Source organism: Aspergillus udagawae (assembly GCF_001078395.1).
Source record: "Aspergillus udagawae IFM 46973 DNA, scaffold_1, whole genome shotgun sequence".
NCBI lineage: Eukaryota > Fungi > Ascomycota > Eurotiomycetes > Eurotiales > Aspergillaceae > Aspergillus > Aspergillus udagawae.
Genome location: NW_025091264.1, coordinates 1532960 through 1550424, shown reverse-complemented (window position 1 = coordinate 1550424; position 17465 = coordinate 1532960). Strand labels below are relative to the sequence as shown.

General features: G+C 48.7%; 6 protein-coding genes across 6 annotated transcripts; 2 read left to right on the top strand and 4 right to left on the bottom strand.

Moving 5' to 3' along the window:
• Positions 1 to 459: 459 nt before the first annotated feature.
• png1 (peptide-N4-(N-acetyl-beta-glucosaminyl)asparagine amidase) lies at positions 460 to 1954 on the top strand (the record flags this gene model as incomplete). The annotated part of the gene is made up of 3 exons (XM_043286025.1): positions 460 to 1010; positions 1075 to 1475; positions 1539 to 1954. 3 exons carry the CDS (start codon positions 460 to 462, stop codon positions 1952 to 1954), a joined length of 1368 nt encoding a protein of 455 aa, XP_043141960.1.
• Positions 1955 to 4046: 2092 nt separating this feature from the next.
• Positions 4047 to 5104, bottom strand: Aud_000515 (uncharacterized protein; the record flags this gene model as incomplete). Its single annotated transcript, XM_043286024.1, has 3 exons — positions 4047 to 4500; positions 4583 to 4925; positions 5044 to 5104. The coding sequence occupies 3 exons, from the start codon at positions 5102 to 5104 to the stop codon at positions 4047 to 4049; spliced, it is 858 nt and encodes a 285-aa protein (XP_043141959.1).
• Positions 5105 to 6192: 1088 nt separating this feature from the next.
• Aud_000514 (glycoside hydrolase family 71 protein) lies at positions 6193 to 7843 on the bottom strand (the record flags this gene model as incomplete). The annotated part of the gene is made up of 4 exons (XM_043286023.1): positions 6193 to 6784; positions 6837 to 7062; positions 7111 to 7639; positions 7703 to 7843. The coding sequence occupies 4 exons, from the start codon at positions 7841 to 7843 to the stop codon at positions 6193 to 6195; spliced, it is 1488 nt and encodes a 495-aa protein (XP_043141958.1).
• A 1749-nt stretch (positions 7844 to 9592) lies between these two features.
• Positions 9593 to 10951, bottom strand: Aud_000513 (protein MEMO1; the record flags this gene model as incomplete). Its single annotated transcript, XM_043286022.1, has 3 exons — positions 9593 to 10469; positions 10529 to 10597; positions 10662 to 10951. The coding sequence occupies 3 exons, from the start codon at positions 10949 to 10951 to the stop codon at positions 9593 to 9595; spliced, it is 1236 nt and encodes a 411-aa protein (XP_043141957.1).
• Positions 10952 to 11282: 331 nt separating this feature from the next.
• Aud_000512 (purple acid phosphatase family protein) lies at positions 11283 to 12944 on the bottom strand (the record flags this gene model as incomplete). The annotated part of the gene is made up of 4 exons (XM_043286021.1): positions 11283 to 11701; positions 11763 to 12107; positions 12163 to 12345; positions 12398 to 12944. 4 exons carry the CDS (start codon positions 12942 to 12944, stop codon positions 11283 to 11285), a joined length of 1494 nt encoding a protein of 497 aa, XP_043141956.1.
• Positions 12945 to 16183: 3239 nt separating this feature from the next.
• Positions 16184 to 16825, top strand: Aud_000511 (uncharacterized protein; the record flags this gene model as incomplete). The annotated part of the gene is made up of 2 exons (XM_043286020.1): positions 16184 to 16346; positions 16407 to 16825. The coding sequence occupies 2 exons, from the start codon at positions 16184 to 16186 to the stop codon at positions 16823 to 16825; spliced, it is 582 nt and encodes a 193-aa protein (XP_043141955.1).
• Positions 16826 to 17465: the final 640 nt, after the last annotated feature.

Here is a 17465-nt window from a genome sequence, read left to right as displayed (position 1 = left end):
TGATTCTGTCGCTTGTTGCTTGCTAACCTAACCTGAACCTCACTGACCCTTTCATCTCCCCTACCAACACACCTGACCATCTTCGACACCCTATACAATTCTTCTTGCCTGCTACTGACTTGCTACGGATCACTATCTTCTTCACTTCTCATTAATTAACAAAAAAGGTAACTCATCATCATCCTTTTAACTTACCATCTACCTCCTTAAGGATTGCCCAGTTTCCTGCTTAACCACCGCCAAGCGGTCGCCACGCTTGGCTGGGCTGTTACCATCGTCACATACCAACTCATTCTACCTTGAAATCAAAAACTACGTCGCAGCCAAGTTCACTGACTTTTATCTTGAGTGACTTAGAAGGCAGACCTTGTCAGCATCTCAGGAAAGGGTTCAGCAGTTTTTAATACGACCTGGAGGCACAAATCAATCGATCGCTGGTGTAGTCGAGTCCCTACCAGCATGGCGGACGGCAGACAACAGCACACTCGGCGGGCGCCAACAACGGACGTTTACGATGCGACCGAATTGACTCGTGCGTTCGAGCAACTGATGCGGACAAAGAGGTTCAATTTACTTCAGGAACAATCAAGAGGCCGATCTCGTACACAATCGCCGTCTCCCGCTCATTCAGACCACACACCACCACATCCCTCGCGGGCACCACCACCTCCTCCGACCGGTGCCCATTACCCATCGTCTCAGTCACCATCGCAGCAACATCAGCAGCATCAATTGCCAGCGTCATCGTCTTTGAGAAACCTTCCAGTCGTTCCCTCCCCCCCTCGAGATCAACAATCATTGAAGTTCCGAAATCTCTTGCACGTTCTATCTGTCACTCCGACCAAATATGAAAACCCCGGCCTCCTCGACGAAGCTCTTTCTCTTATCCCACTCGATCGCCTCTACTCCGAAGCGGAGGAAGAGAGCCAGATCATGCAGGCTCAGGCCGCTAGCGTAGGGGGGAAGCCTGAGTGGGGTTATCAAGACTGCGTTATTAGGGCCCTACTTAGGTTCGTTTCTGCTGGGACTGGTTTTTTCTTGTTGGCGTTGAACTAACGGTAGATATTTGGATAGGTGGTTCAAGCACTCTTTCTTCCAATTCGTCAACAATCCTCCTTGCTCTCGATGCTTGATGCCTACAATCGCTCAGGGCATGACTCCCCCAACGCCAGATGAAACAGCGCGTGGTGCAACAAGGGTCGAACTATACCGCTGCTCAGAATCGTCGTGTGGTGCATATGAGCGATTTCCGCGATATTCTGATGTCTGGCAATTGTTACAGAGCAGAAGAGGGCGTGTGGGTGAATGGGCCAACTGTTTCAGCATGTTCTGCAGAGCGCTGGGTGGTCGGGTACGATGGGTATGGAATTCGGAGGATTACGTCTGGACCGAGGTCTACTCGGAGCATCAAAGGCGTTGGGTGCACGTAGATGCGTGCGAAGAGGCTTGGGATCAGCCGCGCCTTTACACTGAAGGTGAGAAATCTTCGATGTCAAGCTACAGACTGTTGTAGAATGCTGACTGACCATATTTCTCAGGCTGGGGTCGAAAGCTATCCTACTGCATTGCCTTCTCCATTGACGGTGCGACAGATGTTACAAGACGGTACGTGCGAAGCCCGGTCAAGCATGGCGCTCCGCGAAATCGTGTGCCAGAGGAGGTCCTCCTCTGGGTCATTCATGAGATCCGGAAAAAGCGACGGGATAGTATGTCGAAGACGGATCAAAGACGACTTATGAAAGAGGACGAGCGCGAAGAAAAGGAACTCCGTGCCTACATGGCTTCCGCACTGGTCGCAGAGATCAACAACCTTCTCCCTCGGCAACAGACCAGTAGTCGGACTGAAGAGCAAAAAACACCTGCTTCAATGCAGGACGCTCCGGTAGACTGGGTTGCTACTCGACAGATGGGTCCCGGCCAGTCTGGCCCTGATCGATCCCAAGACGGCCGGTAAAATTTAAGCACGGGTCGGCTATACACATCTACCTCACCTCTTGCGGTTACGGCCGTCTCCAGGGACATCCCAGCTGGCGCTCATCTCACACCATGCTGACGCAACTTCAAAGTTCATTCCGTGTCTCCCGCGACTAATGCGACGCTTCGTCTCAAAGGAACTGTTCAGATGAGCAGCAGTCGGGGTACATACGATATGCGCACGAGGCTCACCGCCTACTATAGGGTTTCCTACGAGTAGGAAGGAAGGTTAGGTCGCTCATCAAGAGCGTATCCGCAGGACGCCGATATTCCCTATGAGCCCTAAGTGTTGATACTTGTCGATACACCGCCATCCTTTTCCGTTTTGTTCGTCGTCCAGGAATCTCGACATCTCGCGAACACCGGCGGCACCTCCATCCAAGGCACCTCCATCCAACGTCTGCGAACCAATGTGTGAATGGACCTTCGATCATCACATGACCTTTGGCGCTTGTTTTCCTGGCAGTCATTGCCAGTTCTCAGTGGTGTATCACCAAGTCAAGGACTCTCCACTCCCTTTCCTATCTCCTGCAAAGCTCTACTATGACACTCCTTCCGGGCAGCAAGCTGCTATTTCTTATATTTCTTATGCCACTTTGCAACACTTTCCTATTTGGATATGATTAAGGTGTTTGGGACTTGATGATCAGCATACCTTTGAGCTCGGCTCTTGCATGTGAGCGAGATTGGCATGATTATACATTTAATTTCTACTATAATTCTTTCACGTCTCTTTTTACTCTCTTTTCTTTTTCTTTCATTCTTCTTTCACTCTTGACCCTCTTGTTTTATTCTTTTTTTGGACACTCCCACTATGTTTGGGTCAAGCGTGTACGCAAGATTGCAGTTGCCAGTGCATGTCATGAGGCACGAAAGCGACACCACCGCTCTGAAGATATGCTCTGCATTTGGTGATCATGCTCAATGATGAGCATGTCATCTATAGATGAAGCGTCATTACCTTTTTGCGAATCGATCTGACTCCTGGCGATCTCAGATATCTACACCTGTTATAATGTCAACTAAACTCTTCTATGTTACATCAGCAGAAAATTTAGGGAAAAAAGGTAATAGTTTAAAAATTTAGCCAGTTGATACCCCAAACTGTTCCACTCAGTCTAATTGACGTTTACTTGATCTTCGTAGAGCACATAGGTGGGACGAGCATTTTTTTTGAAGGAAGAATCCAAGCCGACATGCACAGATCAGGTCTCGACCAGGTTTGAAGTCGTAAAAGAAATCTTCCAGTTCAGACTCAGGGCACAAAGTCAACCCATCCAATGGAAATCAGACAAACCGGCCTAAGTGTAAGACATACTACGAATTAGGCAATCAAAACCATCTAGTTTCCATGTTCCTGAGCAGTCAGCAGCGAAGACCCTGACAGACCCATACCAGTTTAATTGCGATTTGCAGTTTGCACTCCTCCAATGGACCGTTTTTCCGCCCATTTCCAGTTTTCAACATTAGCAGCTTGGAAAGAGTTCAATGGCGCCCCCTCCCCGCGATTGGGGGCCGGCCCAGCCCCGAAGGGTCCAGCCAAAGATCTATAAATATACTTTTCTGTACGCGATGAAGGGGGTGATCTGCGAGTGGCTAACCTTTTCGGGGTGCCTTGGCTTTTGAGGTCAGGTGGGTATTGGGATTTGAGGGATTGTGATTGGTGGGCTTGGTTTGGATCAGGTGAAAACTGACTAGAGTCGGCGATGTGTCGGATCCGACGGCCGAGAGGCGGCTAGGCTAGATTTGGTTTGTTTGGGTGGGTACGGACTATTGAAGGTCGGAGTATAGGAAGGGGAGGTGGGTAAAGGTAGTCATTGTGTTCGTTCGGCTAGAGTATGATAGAGATATGCCTCTGCTCGCTGTGAGGGTTGATAGGAAGTCGGGCAGAGTGGAATCGGAGATAGCAGGGGCCGGATCTTATGTTCTCGGAGTATAAGGAGCTGGGCTCTTCCAGGCAATGCAATGTCAAAATGCATGATTTACGAGAATACTCCATATTCAAGATTAGAATCTACCTTGAATATTGCTGATTAATCAATACAGATCAGTAACGGGAAGTACTCCGTACATCACACGGCTCGAATAGAACAGTCAATGCCCCTCTGGCGCAGATCACCGTCAATATTCCGAATCTCCTTAACATAATATGGCTGCCGGGGCAACTGTAGTTTCCACCGGTTCTTCAGGTTCAGCTCCCTCAAAGGCTCTAGAAACACAGGGATCTTCTCCACCGGTTCGCAAAACCAGTTCCCCATCAGCTGCAGAGTGAACGACTGCAGGCCTTTCATCCGTGTCAGGGCGCGGCAGGTCTCGACCCACTGCTGGCGTCCAGCGGAGAAATAGACCGTCTTGACCGGGTCTTTACTGGGGAGCCAGTGGCCTGGGAACGCCCAGCGCAGTTCGACTGCACGAATACAGTCCCAGAAATCGGCAGGGATGGTTGGACGGAGATATGTTAGGGACCAGGTATTGCTGAACTCAAAGATGTTGAGCGTGTACAACAGGTGGATGGATTCGCAGTAGCTGAGCTTTCGAATCAGATAAATCGGGCCGGGAGAAAGGGATGGCAGGGCACCATTGTCTTTCCAGGGACGAGATTACTTACATCAGTTTACAGGTCAACGCGAGAGACAGCAGTTGAGTCTTTCGCCTGGCCTCTTCGTCTTTGGCCAGCTGTGGCACATTGCCGCTGCAGATATCGCAGGTCTCGGCATGCGAACATACGATGTGACCCATCCGGCGGTTCGGCCGCTGGATAATATGTATACGCATCCCACCCAAGACCATCTCCCAGATCAGAAGGCGCAACTCAGGCGCGAGGTTTATCAGTAGCGAGCAGTCAGGCTGAAACATCCATTCCAGCCGTGTGTCGGTCCGCTTCTGGGAGTGGCTTTGTTCGGAGAGGATACTGTGCCTTCTCGATCTGGGTAGGGCTGCTGGCTTGTTGTCTGGATGACTCAGTCAGTCATGCGCTGCATGATACTGCTTTGAATTCCGAGGTACATTCCGTACGAGGAGGGATTTGCAAGTATGGATCCAGGCTACAGGGGATATATCTCGACTTACTTTGGTACCGCTGGGTCAGCACATCCTCCCAGGAGAAAACGCCCTGCTTGATCCTCGCCATGACTGAGTCGTTACCCAAAATGCCAATATATACCTCTTCAAAATTAAATAGACCAACGCTCTCGTCACCGGCAATCTAGCTCAGCTCAACCCCGCACAGCATCTAACAGACTATGATAGGCTCCATGGTTTCAATATAGAATAATGATAGTAGGTATACTATGAGCAAATCGGCCCTTTGCTGTAAGCTGTTGAGACGCGAGTAGCTAACGCAGGAGATGTTATGGATAGAAGGAGGAATGAATCACGCGATATCCGAACGTCGGGTCATATGTGGCTGGTGGGGGAGGGGAAACCGATAGTAAGCGCGTCAGGAGTAGCGGTCGAGTCAATGTTATCCGGTGATCGAAAACTGAAAGTCTCATAGTGTAAGTAGAGGAACTGAAGATCAGACATAGATGAAGTGTCGGTGAAGAAGTATAGGATGGAAAAAAGGGCATTGGATCTAAATAAAGGAAGGGGGAGATAACGCTATGATTCACTGATAAGATCCTTCCTGAAAGAGTCTACGAGTAGTCTACTGAAAGTCCTTATCGGTGGCTCTCGGTGTCAGGAGCAACCACCACCCGATGATTTCCGACGTGATAGATATCACAATGTAGTAATAACAGTTCAATATAATTGACAAACTGATTGCATCTCAATTGTGCGGGCAAACTGAGGGCCGCATTTGTCCACAATCCGTATTTCATACTCCTGTAAGGCCCTCTCAACAGTTCATTATAGTTTTATCTGTGTCGGAGTAAAATCCATGAGTCTCAAGAGAGTAGTTGCCAACATTATCCGACTACTACGACTACTACGGAGAAAGCCAAGGGAACAGATCCTTTTTTGCGATGCCAGCATTCGATTTAAAAACAATAACTGTTCATGGTATCATGGTCATGAGTTGCACTTCGTAAGCGAGTGACGAATTCCTCCCTATAGATCCCTAGTTCATGCAAAGGAGCGACACTTAATGCAAGCATTTGGCCAGCAAAGTCAACGAAAGGTAACGACTGAGCCCTACCCTCCCTTGTAACGAATGACCCGACGACTTGTCTGGCACAAAGGAAACGAAAGTCTGGAACTTTGAGAGTTGCATGCCTACTAAGCGGTGGCACTAGGGCTAGCAAGTCCTAGAGTGTTAGTCGGGCATGGTACTGTCAGTCCCTGATACAGCATCTGCAGTCCCGCTGGTTGGAGTTTGTCAATAGTCGTCTCCGGTGGCACGGTGCCCACATAGGCGTTAAAGTTGTAGATGCCGCAGATGCAGCTGTTGACAATGTCTTTCAGACTTGTGTCAGACATGACGGTTTGCCCATTGCGCAGGAGCGAAAACTGCTGTTTGCCGATGCCCATTGGTGCTGCAAAGGCGCTGGCCCCGGCCTGTGCTTGGAATGTCTGGCTGCCCGTCCCTGAAGTGACCTGAACAGTAGCGGGTGACGTGAGCAATGAGACAACAAACACCTCATCGCTCATCGTCTCATACCCGTTTGGTCGTCCGCGGAAGAAATTTCCACTTGAGTTGTTCGGATTTCCCTGCATAGTAGTATCTGTTGAGTCGCAATTGATGTCTTTAGGTGTTGGTCTATACCAGTAGATCAACTTGTCTTCGGTGATGTAATTGTTGACGGACTTTTCGCCGGCCTTGTAAGCGGCGATGAAAGGTTTTGACATTTCCAGCCATCCATTGTGTGGCCTTGAAGAAGCTGTCAGCGCTATACTTGGCGACAATGGTTGCAATCACTTACATATCCATCACCCATTTGGAGGCTCCGTCATCTGTATGAGGCGAGGACAGTGGTCCGATATAGTGTGACTCTCCGTAGTCATTCCAGGTAACTATCTCCACGAACCGTGGTCCGAGATTCAAGATCTCTTGCCATCTGTCATACCAGAGCAGATCCGAAGGAAAGACCCAATTCTTGCTATAGGGAACCTCGCCGCCGAAATGGGTTGAGAACCAACCCGAGACAGCTGGTTTTCTGTGAGCCAAAGTCAAAGGTTCAGAACTTCAAGACTCACGTGCAACGTATGGCTTTCCATTTAAGGCTGCGATGTATTTACTGTCACCTTCTGCAACGCTCACATTATGACCTGGGGTCGGTGCTTTGTTGTTGTCATTGTTAGGCCAAGCCATCCAATTAAGTGCACCTTGGATAGCATTGAAGTCTCCCACTCCTGGATGATAATTCGGCGCGAAGAACACTTCGGTGCCAGCGGCGGAGTTCATGGCAGGGATATCGAGGCCGTCGCCGGCAAATGAGGAGGCAAAGACCTTACCATCTACCTTGAGCTGTGCTGGTAGACTAGCATATTGTCTGATCTTCTGTCCAACGGCAGTGGCTTGTCCAGTGTTATACCAGTTGAAATCAAATGAGATGAAAACTTTCATGTTGTTTCTTGCGGCAGATTCGTAGGCAAAATTGAGCTGCGTATCAGTGTATGGATCCACGCCAATATTCAAAGCGAATGCATCTATTCCCAGTGCTTTCGCGCGTTGCATATCATCATCATAATCCGCGGCGCTCTGGCGGTTGCTAGTTATGCCAATCTAGAATGAAGTCAAATGTCAGTCACTTGCTTCGGACTCAACCTAGACGGGTTCTTGACTTACCATAAAATGACAGAACACAAGTCTGTCGGTGGCACTGGCCTCGGTAGAAACATCGCTTGAAAGGGCCTTTGGCATCGGAATGGCAGTTGCCAATGCCAACAGCCCAGCGAGGGTAAAGGAGAGTGATTTGAGAAGCATCATCTGCAGACAATCAGTCTTTGCTTGGGATCAAATGCAGCAAAGCAAACGCGTGCTTCATCGTGGCATGACCGACCATGATAGTATTGAAGGAACGGACTTAATGAGCTAAATGATTGCAACAAGTCGAAAGGAATGAGGGTTTCGAAGAAGCCAGATTTGGCTGTGTGCTAGTTTGTCGACATGTTCTGAGAGCAGAGAGGTCTGAAGGAATGGCCTTTTTGTATTCAGAACAAGAATGTAAATTCAACTCTCACTGGCCATTCTGAAGGACCATGTTACGGTTGCAGTGTGCTCAGCAGAGATCTCTGATATTCCGTTCTGAAGTTATCATTGGCCTGAAAACAAGCTTCAGGACCGTAGCAGCGTCTCATCATGAGGCCAATGATTGTAACGGTATCACACAAATCTTGTCAAGACACTCTTCCTGAGATTAAGTGTCCTGTCTCAAATGCGTAGGGCAGCCCCAATGGTCGGGCTCATTTTGGCGCCGAGACATGAAGGAGCCGTTCCAGCCAGAAACTGAATATCAGTCGGGCTTCAGCAAAGGCCACGGGAACATTAGAGTCAAACGACGGCATCATCTGGGATAAGAGAAGCTTAAAGCTTGTTGTGCGATCCGTGCATGACTTGACTAAGACCAGAAGCTTGGGAGATTCTCATTCTTAGAATGGTTCGGATAGCCCCAATTGGACCCTAAGAGGGCTGGGGACGCGAGAGCCGAGCACCTTAAACAAAGGTCATCTGTCTTCAATAACGTCATTGTCGGTATTCATCCAAACGTTCAGAATTCATGATTACTTTGATTATGTGAAAAGCATGATTCGTCTTCGCTGTTTCGAGCCTCATGGTGGGGATGGCGGGGCACAACGAAAGCCGAAACAGTACTGCATATGCCGTATACCATATTACAACTTATGCCGTCAACAAGCTTCTGTAACCCTGAGAAGCCATGAATCCAAGTTCAAGTTTGCGGGGTAGCATTCCTGGCCGGTCAGCCACGCGATCTCATCACCGGACGTACGGAATCTATGTGGTCGTGGGCTTGTTGGGTTATGATTGGGAAGGGAGGGCGCCGAGCATATGGAATATGCTCTTAAACTGGAACACTGCAGTTGTAAGGGTTGCTGTCGGTAAATGCAGCACCCGAAGCACTTGATAGTTTTAGATGTGGCGCGATGGCTTGCGACCTTATTCGAACCACTGATGCACTGCGTTTTCTGTTTGTGTAACCGCGAAGTTGGATATTCAAACCCGTGTGATATCTACATGGCCCCAACTGTCTCTTATTGGAGTCTCCATGAAACACGCGGATAGTGAATCTTAGGGTCATTGCAACGATTCTTGGGCTGCCATCCCTGTCTTCAGTTGCATCTAAAGCCAGAGATCGGCGAAGTAGATGAAGATGAGCTGTAACAGCTCAAACAGGCACACAGCTATAGGCTCGGTGGAAGGGAAGTTTTCGTGTCCGCTCAGAACATGTGTCACTGAATGCGCAGCTCTGGCGACGTCCATGGTGTTACTGTTTCGTGTCTGCGAGTTCGCATCATTGGACGATATGGAGGCGTACGGGGTTGTACTAAGAGAATCGGTAAATCGCATATAATGGCCCAAGACTGGTTGCATCATACGCATCATACCATAAGGTAAACAAATCATAGACTACTTATAGTTAGTCTAACTGTGTAAGCAACCTAAGTAACTCCCCTCCGTAAGCGCTCAGGGGTAGAAGTCAAGGACGACGACGGCTTTCTACAAGACAGCAAAGGCAGAGACATAGCTCACGGAGCTGTCAGTCACATCAACTGCATCCGAGCTACGCTCGTACCGAATGAAACGGAACGCGCCCTTCTTCCCGTCCTCCTGAATCTTGCTTGCTTCAATCGCGGCCATGATCACCCCAATGGGATGACGGCCGCATACCGTATTACCTGTTCTTTGTATGGCATCAAGAAAATTCTCGGTCTCGCCTGTAGCTATGGCAGCCATAGTCGCGATATCGAAAGCAGAAATGCTCTCGTGAATCGCTGGCTCACGACTGTTAATCCGGTCCCTCCGCTGGAGGGACTGGCCCGCTGACACCTGCTCAATTTTTTCTTCGAACTCATCCAGGTCGTCGCTCGGCTGAGGCAGAGCATCGGCGGAAAGAGGAAGCTTCGGCCCAGGCTTGGGAGCTTGGGGGACGTAGTATGTGTAGCTGAAGCGAAGGCCCCAGTGGCAGAAATCTGAGCTAATCACAAACACATTGGAAGGATCTTCCAAGTAAGGAGCAAGTAGGGCTCCAAAGGCTTGCTCTGTGGACGCAGAAGTGCTTCCGACCAAAATGGGTACCAGGGGTGGATATTGAGATGTCCGCTTGGTGGGATGTTGTAGTTGTAGCAGACGGTGGATATAGGGCAGATGAAGCTCAATACTGTGTTCATCCTCATCGATTGACCGGGTCATAGTTGTGAAACTGACTGTTGACCCATTCGGTTTAACTGCTTTCGTCGAAAGAAGCTGGGCGATAAGCTCTGTGTCAAGCGGTAGAGGCTCGTCCGAAAGCGGGGTGTAGTAGGACGTAAGTTGAGGGAGAGCAAGTGTCGAGAGGTAGTGGTGATGCGATGGGCCGAGCACAAAAATCCGCTTCCTGGCCTCAATCAATCAGCAAACAACAACAGCAAGCAATGAGCAGGGCCTTTTTCTCACGCCTTGGACAAGTCCAGAGCTTTGTATGCGTAAGCTGCACATGGTCCTGAGTAGGCATAGCCCGCGTGACTGGATCATCAGCGCCAAACTCCCGAGTACGATACTTTCTTGTCGAGATCTCTATGATACATACGGGGCAATGACAACTCGGGAGCCAGGTACGGGCAAGGAGCCGATTCCCTCTATCTCGTTGGGAACTTGCGCAAGCCACTGGTCCAGTTGGCGGGTCAAAGTGCTTCGGTTGTCAGAGTACCAAGAGCCTGCGTGGGAGGGCTCTCTGGACTGCATAATGTCTGCTTTTCCTTCTTGATACTTGAAAATCTTCGCATATATCCTGGAGACTGCAATTCTAATGTCTTCAATTATTGTTGAGCGAGTTGGGGAAGCATCGTCCATGGGGGCGGGGAAGCGGGACATCGTCATAGTGGAGTCCGTCAACACTACTAGAGCTTGCGGCATAGGTAATAAACAGTGTACCCGAGTCCCGAAGTAAGGTTACCTAATAAAATGCACCATCACCAATATCCCCAATTCCCTCCGCCAGATTCTTTAGCCAATAGTTATAGTCACAGTGGTTGCCCACACCACCAGATAATTGCTTCCTCTGGCTGCCTGTCATTGGATGGGAATCATGCGACTGCCTGTATTTGCATACAATCTCCAGTTGCCCATATCCTCACATCTGCCAGTTAAAAAGTGCCATCGACGCTCTACTTGGTATAGAGCTTACACACGGGACGCGCTGCAATCTCACCTAGTGCTTGCACTTCCGATCTTTGAACAATGTAGCAGTATCCAAGACTGTGCCATTCCGACTTGCCACGAACTCATGTGTCAAGTGCGAGCAATTGTGGAACGTCAATTTGCTCCATCCATATGCTGTATCCTGTGCATAGCGGGAGTAGCTCTGGAGAGGGCGGACCAGTGAATCTAGTCCATCATAATGACCTGCAGCTCCATTGCTAATGTACCAGGGGGCAGTGGGATTATTCAACTCGTTCGGATCAGCGTTGAAGTTGGCAATTGGGGCATTCCGCTCGTAGTAGTGGGTATGGCCAGACAGGACTAAGTCGACATTGTACTTTAGAAACAAGGGTTCCCAGACCTCGCGGCAATTCTCGCAAATGGTGCCACTCTGGTTCTTGCCGCTGACATACCAGGGTCTGTGGCCGGCTGAATAGACATTCACTATTAGTACTCAAGTCATGCGGTCAAGTACTCGGTCTGCACATACCAACAACAACCCATGGAGTCTTAGCCCGATCAACAGAGGCCAGGTCCTTCTCAAGCCAGTTCAGTTGCTGATCGTAAAGACCGAAGGGACCACTATCTTCGCCCTCAGCTCCCGCAGGCTCATCAGGGCTGACTATCCCATGGCCAAGATCTGTTTCAGTGTCAAGTTGGATGTAGTGGACCATCCCGTTGTCAAATGAGTACCAGAAATTCTCCACACCACCAGACTGACTGCTGGGCATGCGGAAGTGGTTTCGGAATCCGGTAAAGTTAGTCTGGCCAGGCATACAGATGCCCACATTGTAGGTGATGTTGTGGGCACTATCAGTGGTGCCACCATTATCGCCTACGGTGGCGGTTAGCAGATGAGTAAAATATTTATGCCCCAGGGAAATGCATACAGTTAGCCTCGTGATTACCAGGTCCAACCATATACGGCTTGTGAGCAGTAATAACTGACAATTCGTCGTAATACTGGTTCAGCAGGCTCTCATACACTTTAGTACCATCGGCTACGGTGGTGTTAGGGAGGAACCCCTGGATCTCCTCCTTAAGCCAGTAGTCAGCGTACGCAATGTCGCCAGCTGAGAGATGTTAGATTTTTGCTCAGTAGGCGTTACTTCTGAGAAGACTTACGGTGCCAGAGGAAGTCAGTGTTGACTCCTTGGGCCAGTAATGATTGGATTGTATTGTTATCGTTAGGGCCAAGAGGATTGTGAGCCCCCTTTCCAACACTTGTGGTGAGACCCATGGTACCCATAAGACCCATATCAATTGCGACGGCGACGGTGTAAGGGGTCTGATCACCGGCCTGACGGCTAGTCTTGAAGGTGTAGGGAGTAGTCTCATTGCTATGCTGAGGCAGGTAGTAGTACAGTGTATCAGCTTCCAACCCGGCTATTGAGACATGGTTGTTGTAAGTCGTGGAAGTGGGATAGGTGACGGAGACGTTAGAGGAGACACATCGGTTTAGATGCTTGGGGCTGCGCCCAAAGCAAACTGTTGGATGAGGCAACTGCGAGTATGTGTTCCAGCTGACAGTCATGCCGTGTGGTCCGGCATATGCCAGACGAAGTTGCATGGGATAGGTTCCATGCTGCTGGGTGGTAGGAGCCGCGATAGAGCCGGTGAAGAGAGTGGACACTGCGATGGCAGCCAAAATGGAAGACGCAATACTATCCATTGTAGTACAATTGTGAGATGTTTTGATTGAGGAATAACGAGCATGAAAAGTCTTATTCCCGATTATATATAAGCTATTGTCGAGAATTTTCAGGTAATTTTAAATCACCCTATAGTCCCAGCGATGAGTTCTATATCATTTGATTATATTATTTAGCACGTGTAAATCATGCGCTGACATTATTGGTTGAGATCCTATCGGCAAATATTGGCAAGGGACAGGGGGGTTTCCCGAATCAGTCTAAATAGCACTAGTCGAAGCTTAAACAGTCCAGTCATGATATGTACACATCCTGACAGCCTGTGTACCTGGTTTATATATGTAATACTAGGCATTACTCGTTGCGTGAAATCAATGGCCTAGCCACGAGAAACGTGCCTTGTCTAGAGCTGGTCGGAGGACCCGCAAGCACTGGCTTTGGAGTAACTGAGGCAGATCGGATCGAGTGACAGAGTGGAGCCAGGAATCGGGAAGCCGAAAGTTGGCAACTGGCCCAGCAGTCAGTAATTGTTCTTATATAATCAACGCCATTTCAATTGCTTGATGTTCGCATTCAATAAATAATGCCGGTGGATGTCCGCCATAGGACCATGGGTTTTGACTATTTGCTCTCTGGATTTACGTTCACTTCAGATTAGACCCTGTCCCACTGGCCAGAGGTCAACACCAGAACTGACCACGCTCTCAGATGCATCGAGATTTGCAGCCATGGTGTAGCCAAAACTCTGTGCACACTGGCCTACACATTAACCTAGTACCCTCATTGGCGTACATGGACTGGCCATACTAGGTGCTGTCTCGAGTACTAATTCAATCAAGGTACAACTCAACTGACTTTCGGGATAAGCCCGGTCTACTGTCAAGTCGTTGCGTTATTCCTCTCTTTTTTGTCCATATGCTGCGGTGTTCCATCACACATGCTTCCGAAAAGCAGCCAGTCAAGGAATGTGGTGTTGTACCCGTAAGATGTTTGATATATGTGAGCAAGTATGCCAAATTACGGTCGACTTTTGACCATTGTTTCAGACAGTGCTGGGGGCCTATCGAACCAGCACGATGCAACTGCAAAAATAGGCATCCTTCCCTAATGTATCTATTGTCGGCGAGACTCGAGGAAGTGTATGGCACGATAGAGCATACCAGCAATGTGGACTAGACTGCCGAAAATGCAATCCAATATTAGCCCACAATTAAGAATCAAGTCCTTATATTAGTGACATTCGAAAGGTAACCAAAAATGACATCTAATATGCTTTTCCAGACGGGCTTAATATAAAATGGACGATTAATCCCTTTTTATGGGTGAGCAGAAGCGGTTCATCTATCAGAGTATAGCACTCATTCAATTAGCGACATTGCTGGCCACAATCATGAATCTCACTATTTTGCTGGCTCTTGTGGCCTCAGCGACTACAAATTGCAGCGTTTCCTACCATGCAATAGCCAGGTCCAGCTCGTTTGATCAAGGACTATAAGGACAAAATTAAAAATATAGTGCTGGCTGATATGGAAAACCGGTCCATCCACAAGGTCCTCCGAGGACTGAAGGTTACGGGCCAGGACATTCCAATCAACGACGGCTCTTTTTGCAATCCGTTCAATATTATCGACCCTCAGAAGGGGTCGCGTGAATTTAGCCTCACGAGTCCGACTCTGTTACAGACGATCCTAACCATGGTATGGTAACAATGCAAAATTCTAGGGACCTATGTTCCGGACAATACGTTGATTCAATCAGGACATCTGAAACCTGCCCTGCCAGGCTTTCTGCAGGAGCATATCGTGTGGCATCCGTCCGCAGGCTGTACTGTAACCGGCATTCTACAGTTCCTGGGGTGAGGTCAACTCACTCCAGAACTTGCTAAATACACTACCCAGCCTTCTCATAGCTAACCAACCCTAACTGGGCATCAATCCACTCTGCAACTCCTGCAGGGCACGGAAACAATGACGCTGGTGCTCCCCAATCATGTAATGACCCAGTGGTCCAGCTCAGTGAGAGCAACCACACTGGACCAACTACTGCTTGACGCCTGGAGATGGTGATGCTCTACTATGCATGGACTGTGAACAGTGGCGCATCATCCAATATTAAGTCCCTAGTGAACTTCTTTCAGGATGCATACTTGGGATGACTGCCTGAATTCACATACGTCAACACTTTTTGCATTGGCCCTGACAGGAGCTATGCCCCCTGCTGTCTGCCTGGACAACTCAACTTACACCGATAGCACACCTAGTGGCCGCAACTACACTTTCAATTCCGACTGTCTCAGTGGGCGTGTCCGGACCTCCTGAGCTCTCCATGAGTTGAGAAAGGGCTCGTTAGGTCCAGCCAAAAGCGGCATGCCGAACATAGTCCTCAGTAGCCCATAGTGGCTACGCAAGATTTCAGTCAGATCAATAAGGTAGGACCTGATGATCTTTGTTAGGCTGTGAAACATACTGGTTTCGTAAACATCATCGACTCTAACCCCGATTCATAGCGTGTCTGCCTGTACTTCCTCCAGTTTTGATGGCGAGATATATAGTAGGCAGCTTTTTTGCCTACCACTGTCATTAGGAATTCTCATATGTCAATATTGATTCTTTAAAAAGATGGCCGGCTCGTGTTCTGATTTTGGAAATATCTCTCCGTCCGTTAGTTGATTATATCCGACTCTCTTAGTGACTTGAGGCTGTATGAGTTATTGGGGAGTAAAGTGTGCAACAGCTCGTGTGACTCCGCAGACCTTACCATGAGGATGTGTAACTGACCTTGGACAGACAGCCAGACAAAAAGTACTCAGCCTTGAAGACAAGGCCTGATTTCCATCATTTTATTACTCCTTTATCTTATTTTGAGTATCAATTGGTCTTTTATTTCTTATAACTGTCACGATCGTTTGGTCTTCCCTCATATGGTGCCAATTAATCTCAATGTGGCCTAGCGTACATTTTTTTAACTGGCAAACCAATTATGACGCGAGTTTTCGTATCGCCAGGACGCGCTGTGCAGCCAACCACTCTCGATTTCCCTGCATATGTGCTCGCGAGCAACTCCTTGCATTTCAGCCTCGTGGACACACTACCTCTCTTCTTTACCTTCTGCGAATGGACTCGCGCTGGCGTGTGTTTCTTCGTGATACTGCTTCTCCATTGCTCTACAAGTTCGCCATTCTTAGAAGCGGCCGTTTGACAGCGCGGAGACTCTGATGACCTCGACTTCTGGATCATTGTTTGCAGCGCACTAGAGGACCATGTCTCTCAAACGAAAAGCTTCGTTCTCCGCGCTTTCGCCCATAAATACGGTGCCAGTTGTCGCAGGGTCGTCGCGAATGGTGGAAGATCCACCAAGACATCTTCACAGCCGAACACGGAAGCGTTTCAGAGATGATCGACCAGATGAGAAAGTGGTATATGGTAAGAACAGGCCTGGTCTTACGCTTAATATACTTCAGCCTCGTTGATTGATGGTTATAGAGAATACTCTCCGCTGGTTGTTCAGTGCTCAAAAGCACCAACACGGACCTGCTCCGCCAATCGTTCAAGATGAGGATGAAGACGCAGACATGGATTCAGTACCACTACCGCCATCAGAAATCACCGACCCCCGCCAACAAACCTTGCATAAATTCTTTCATACATATCACGCTTCCTCTTCTCTTCCCCATTCAAATGACACGACAGACCAACGAACGCACCATACCTCACAGTCGACGAGCATTCTCCTGCACAATTGCAATCATATTATAGCCTCACCAGGCATGTCAAGTGAGAGTAGCTCAAGTAGCTCAGCATCACAGTTTGCGAGCGCCCATGCGGATATGGGCATGGAATCAAGTTCCGACGATTCAGGTCAAGATTCGAATAGATGGGCTGGAGCTCTGGCGTGGGCATGACTGTCTTATCTCCTTCGAATCGACTGTCCGTACGTATGCCACGGCCGGGGCGTATCAGCGACTCCCAATACCCGCGATGATATACCCCTTCTCTTGGTTATCTGGATACCTATAACATCCGGCCGGAGACAATGCTGCCATGTACCAGCCAGTGATCCCTTCAAATAAGTCTGATTGACCGCTTTGGTGCATTATCCTGATCGCTTAATCACCCTCACTCCCAGCATTGACCGTTCATTGACCTGTTCCTGGCGCTGTCAGGTTGGTTTCTGCCCAAGATGCACATCTCTAAGACACCCCCAAGCCTGAATATAACCACATCATATTTATCGAAAGTAAACTTGAAAGGAGTAATTAAAATCAAATGAGACTAGTAGTCTACAAAATTATATTACTTTCTTGAAGTAGAGAATTGTTTGTTGTTTACTAGGAAGATTTGTATCAATATCCTAAAACGAATGATGAGGTGCTGTGTCACATGCGACCACACTGAGGCGGAGACTTTGAAAGCCTCAGGTTTCGCTCAACAACTGACCGTCAGTCGTCAGCCGATCGACAGTATTTACGAAACCCAACCAAATTCTCCTGCCCGGAAGAGACCGAGGACCTGGTCAATTCTCTCCCCTATTTCACCAATTGG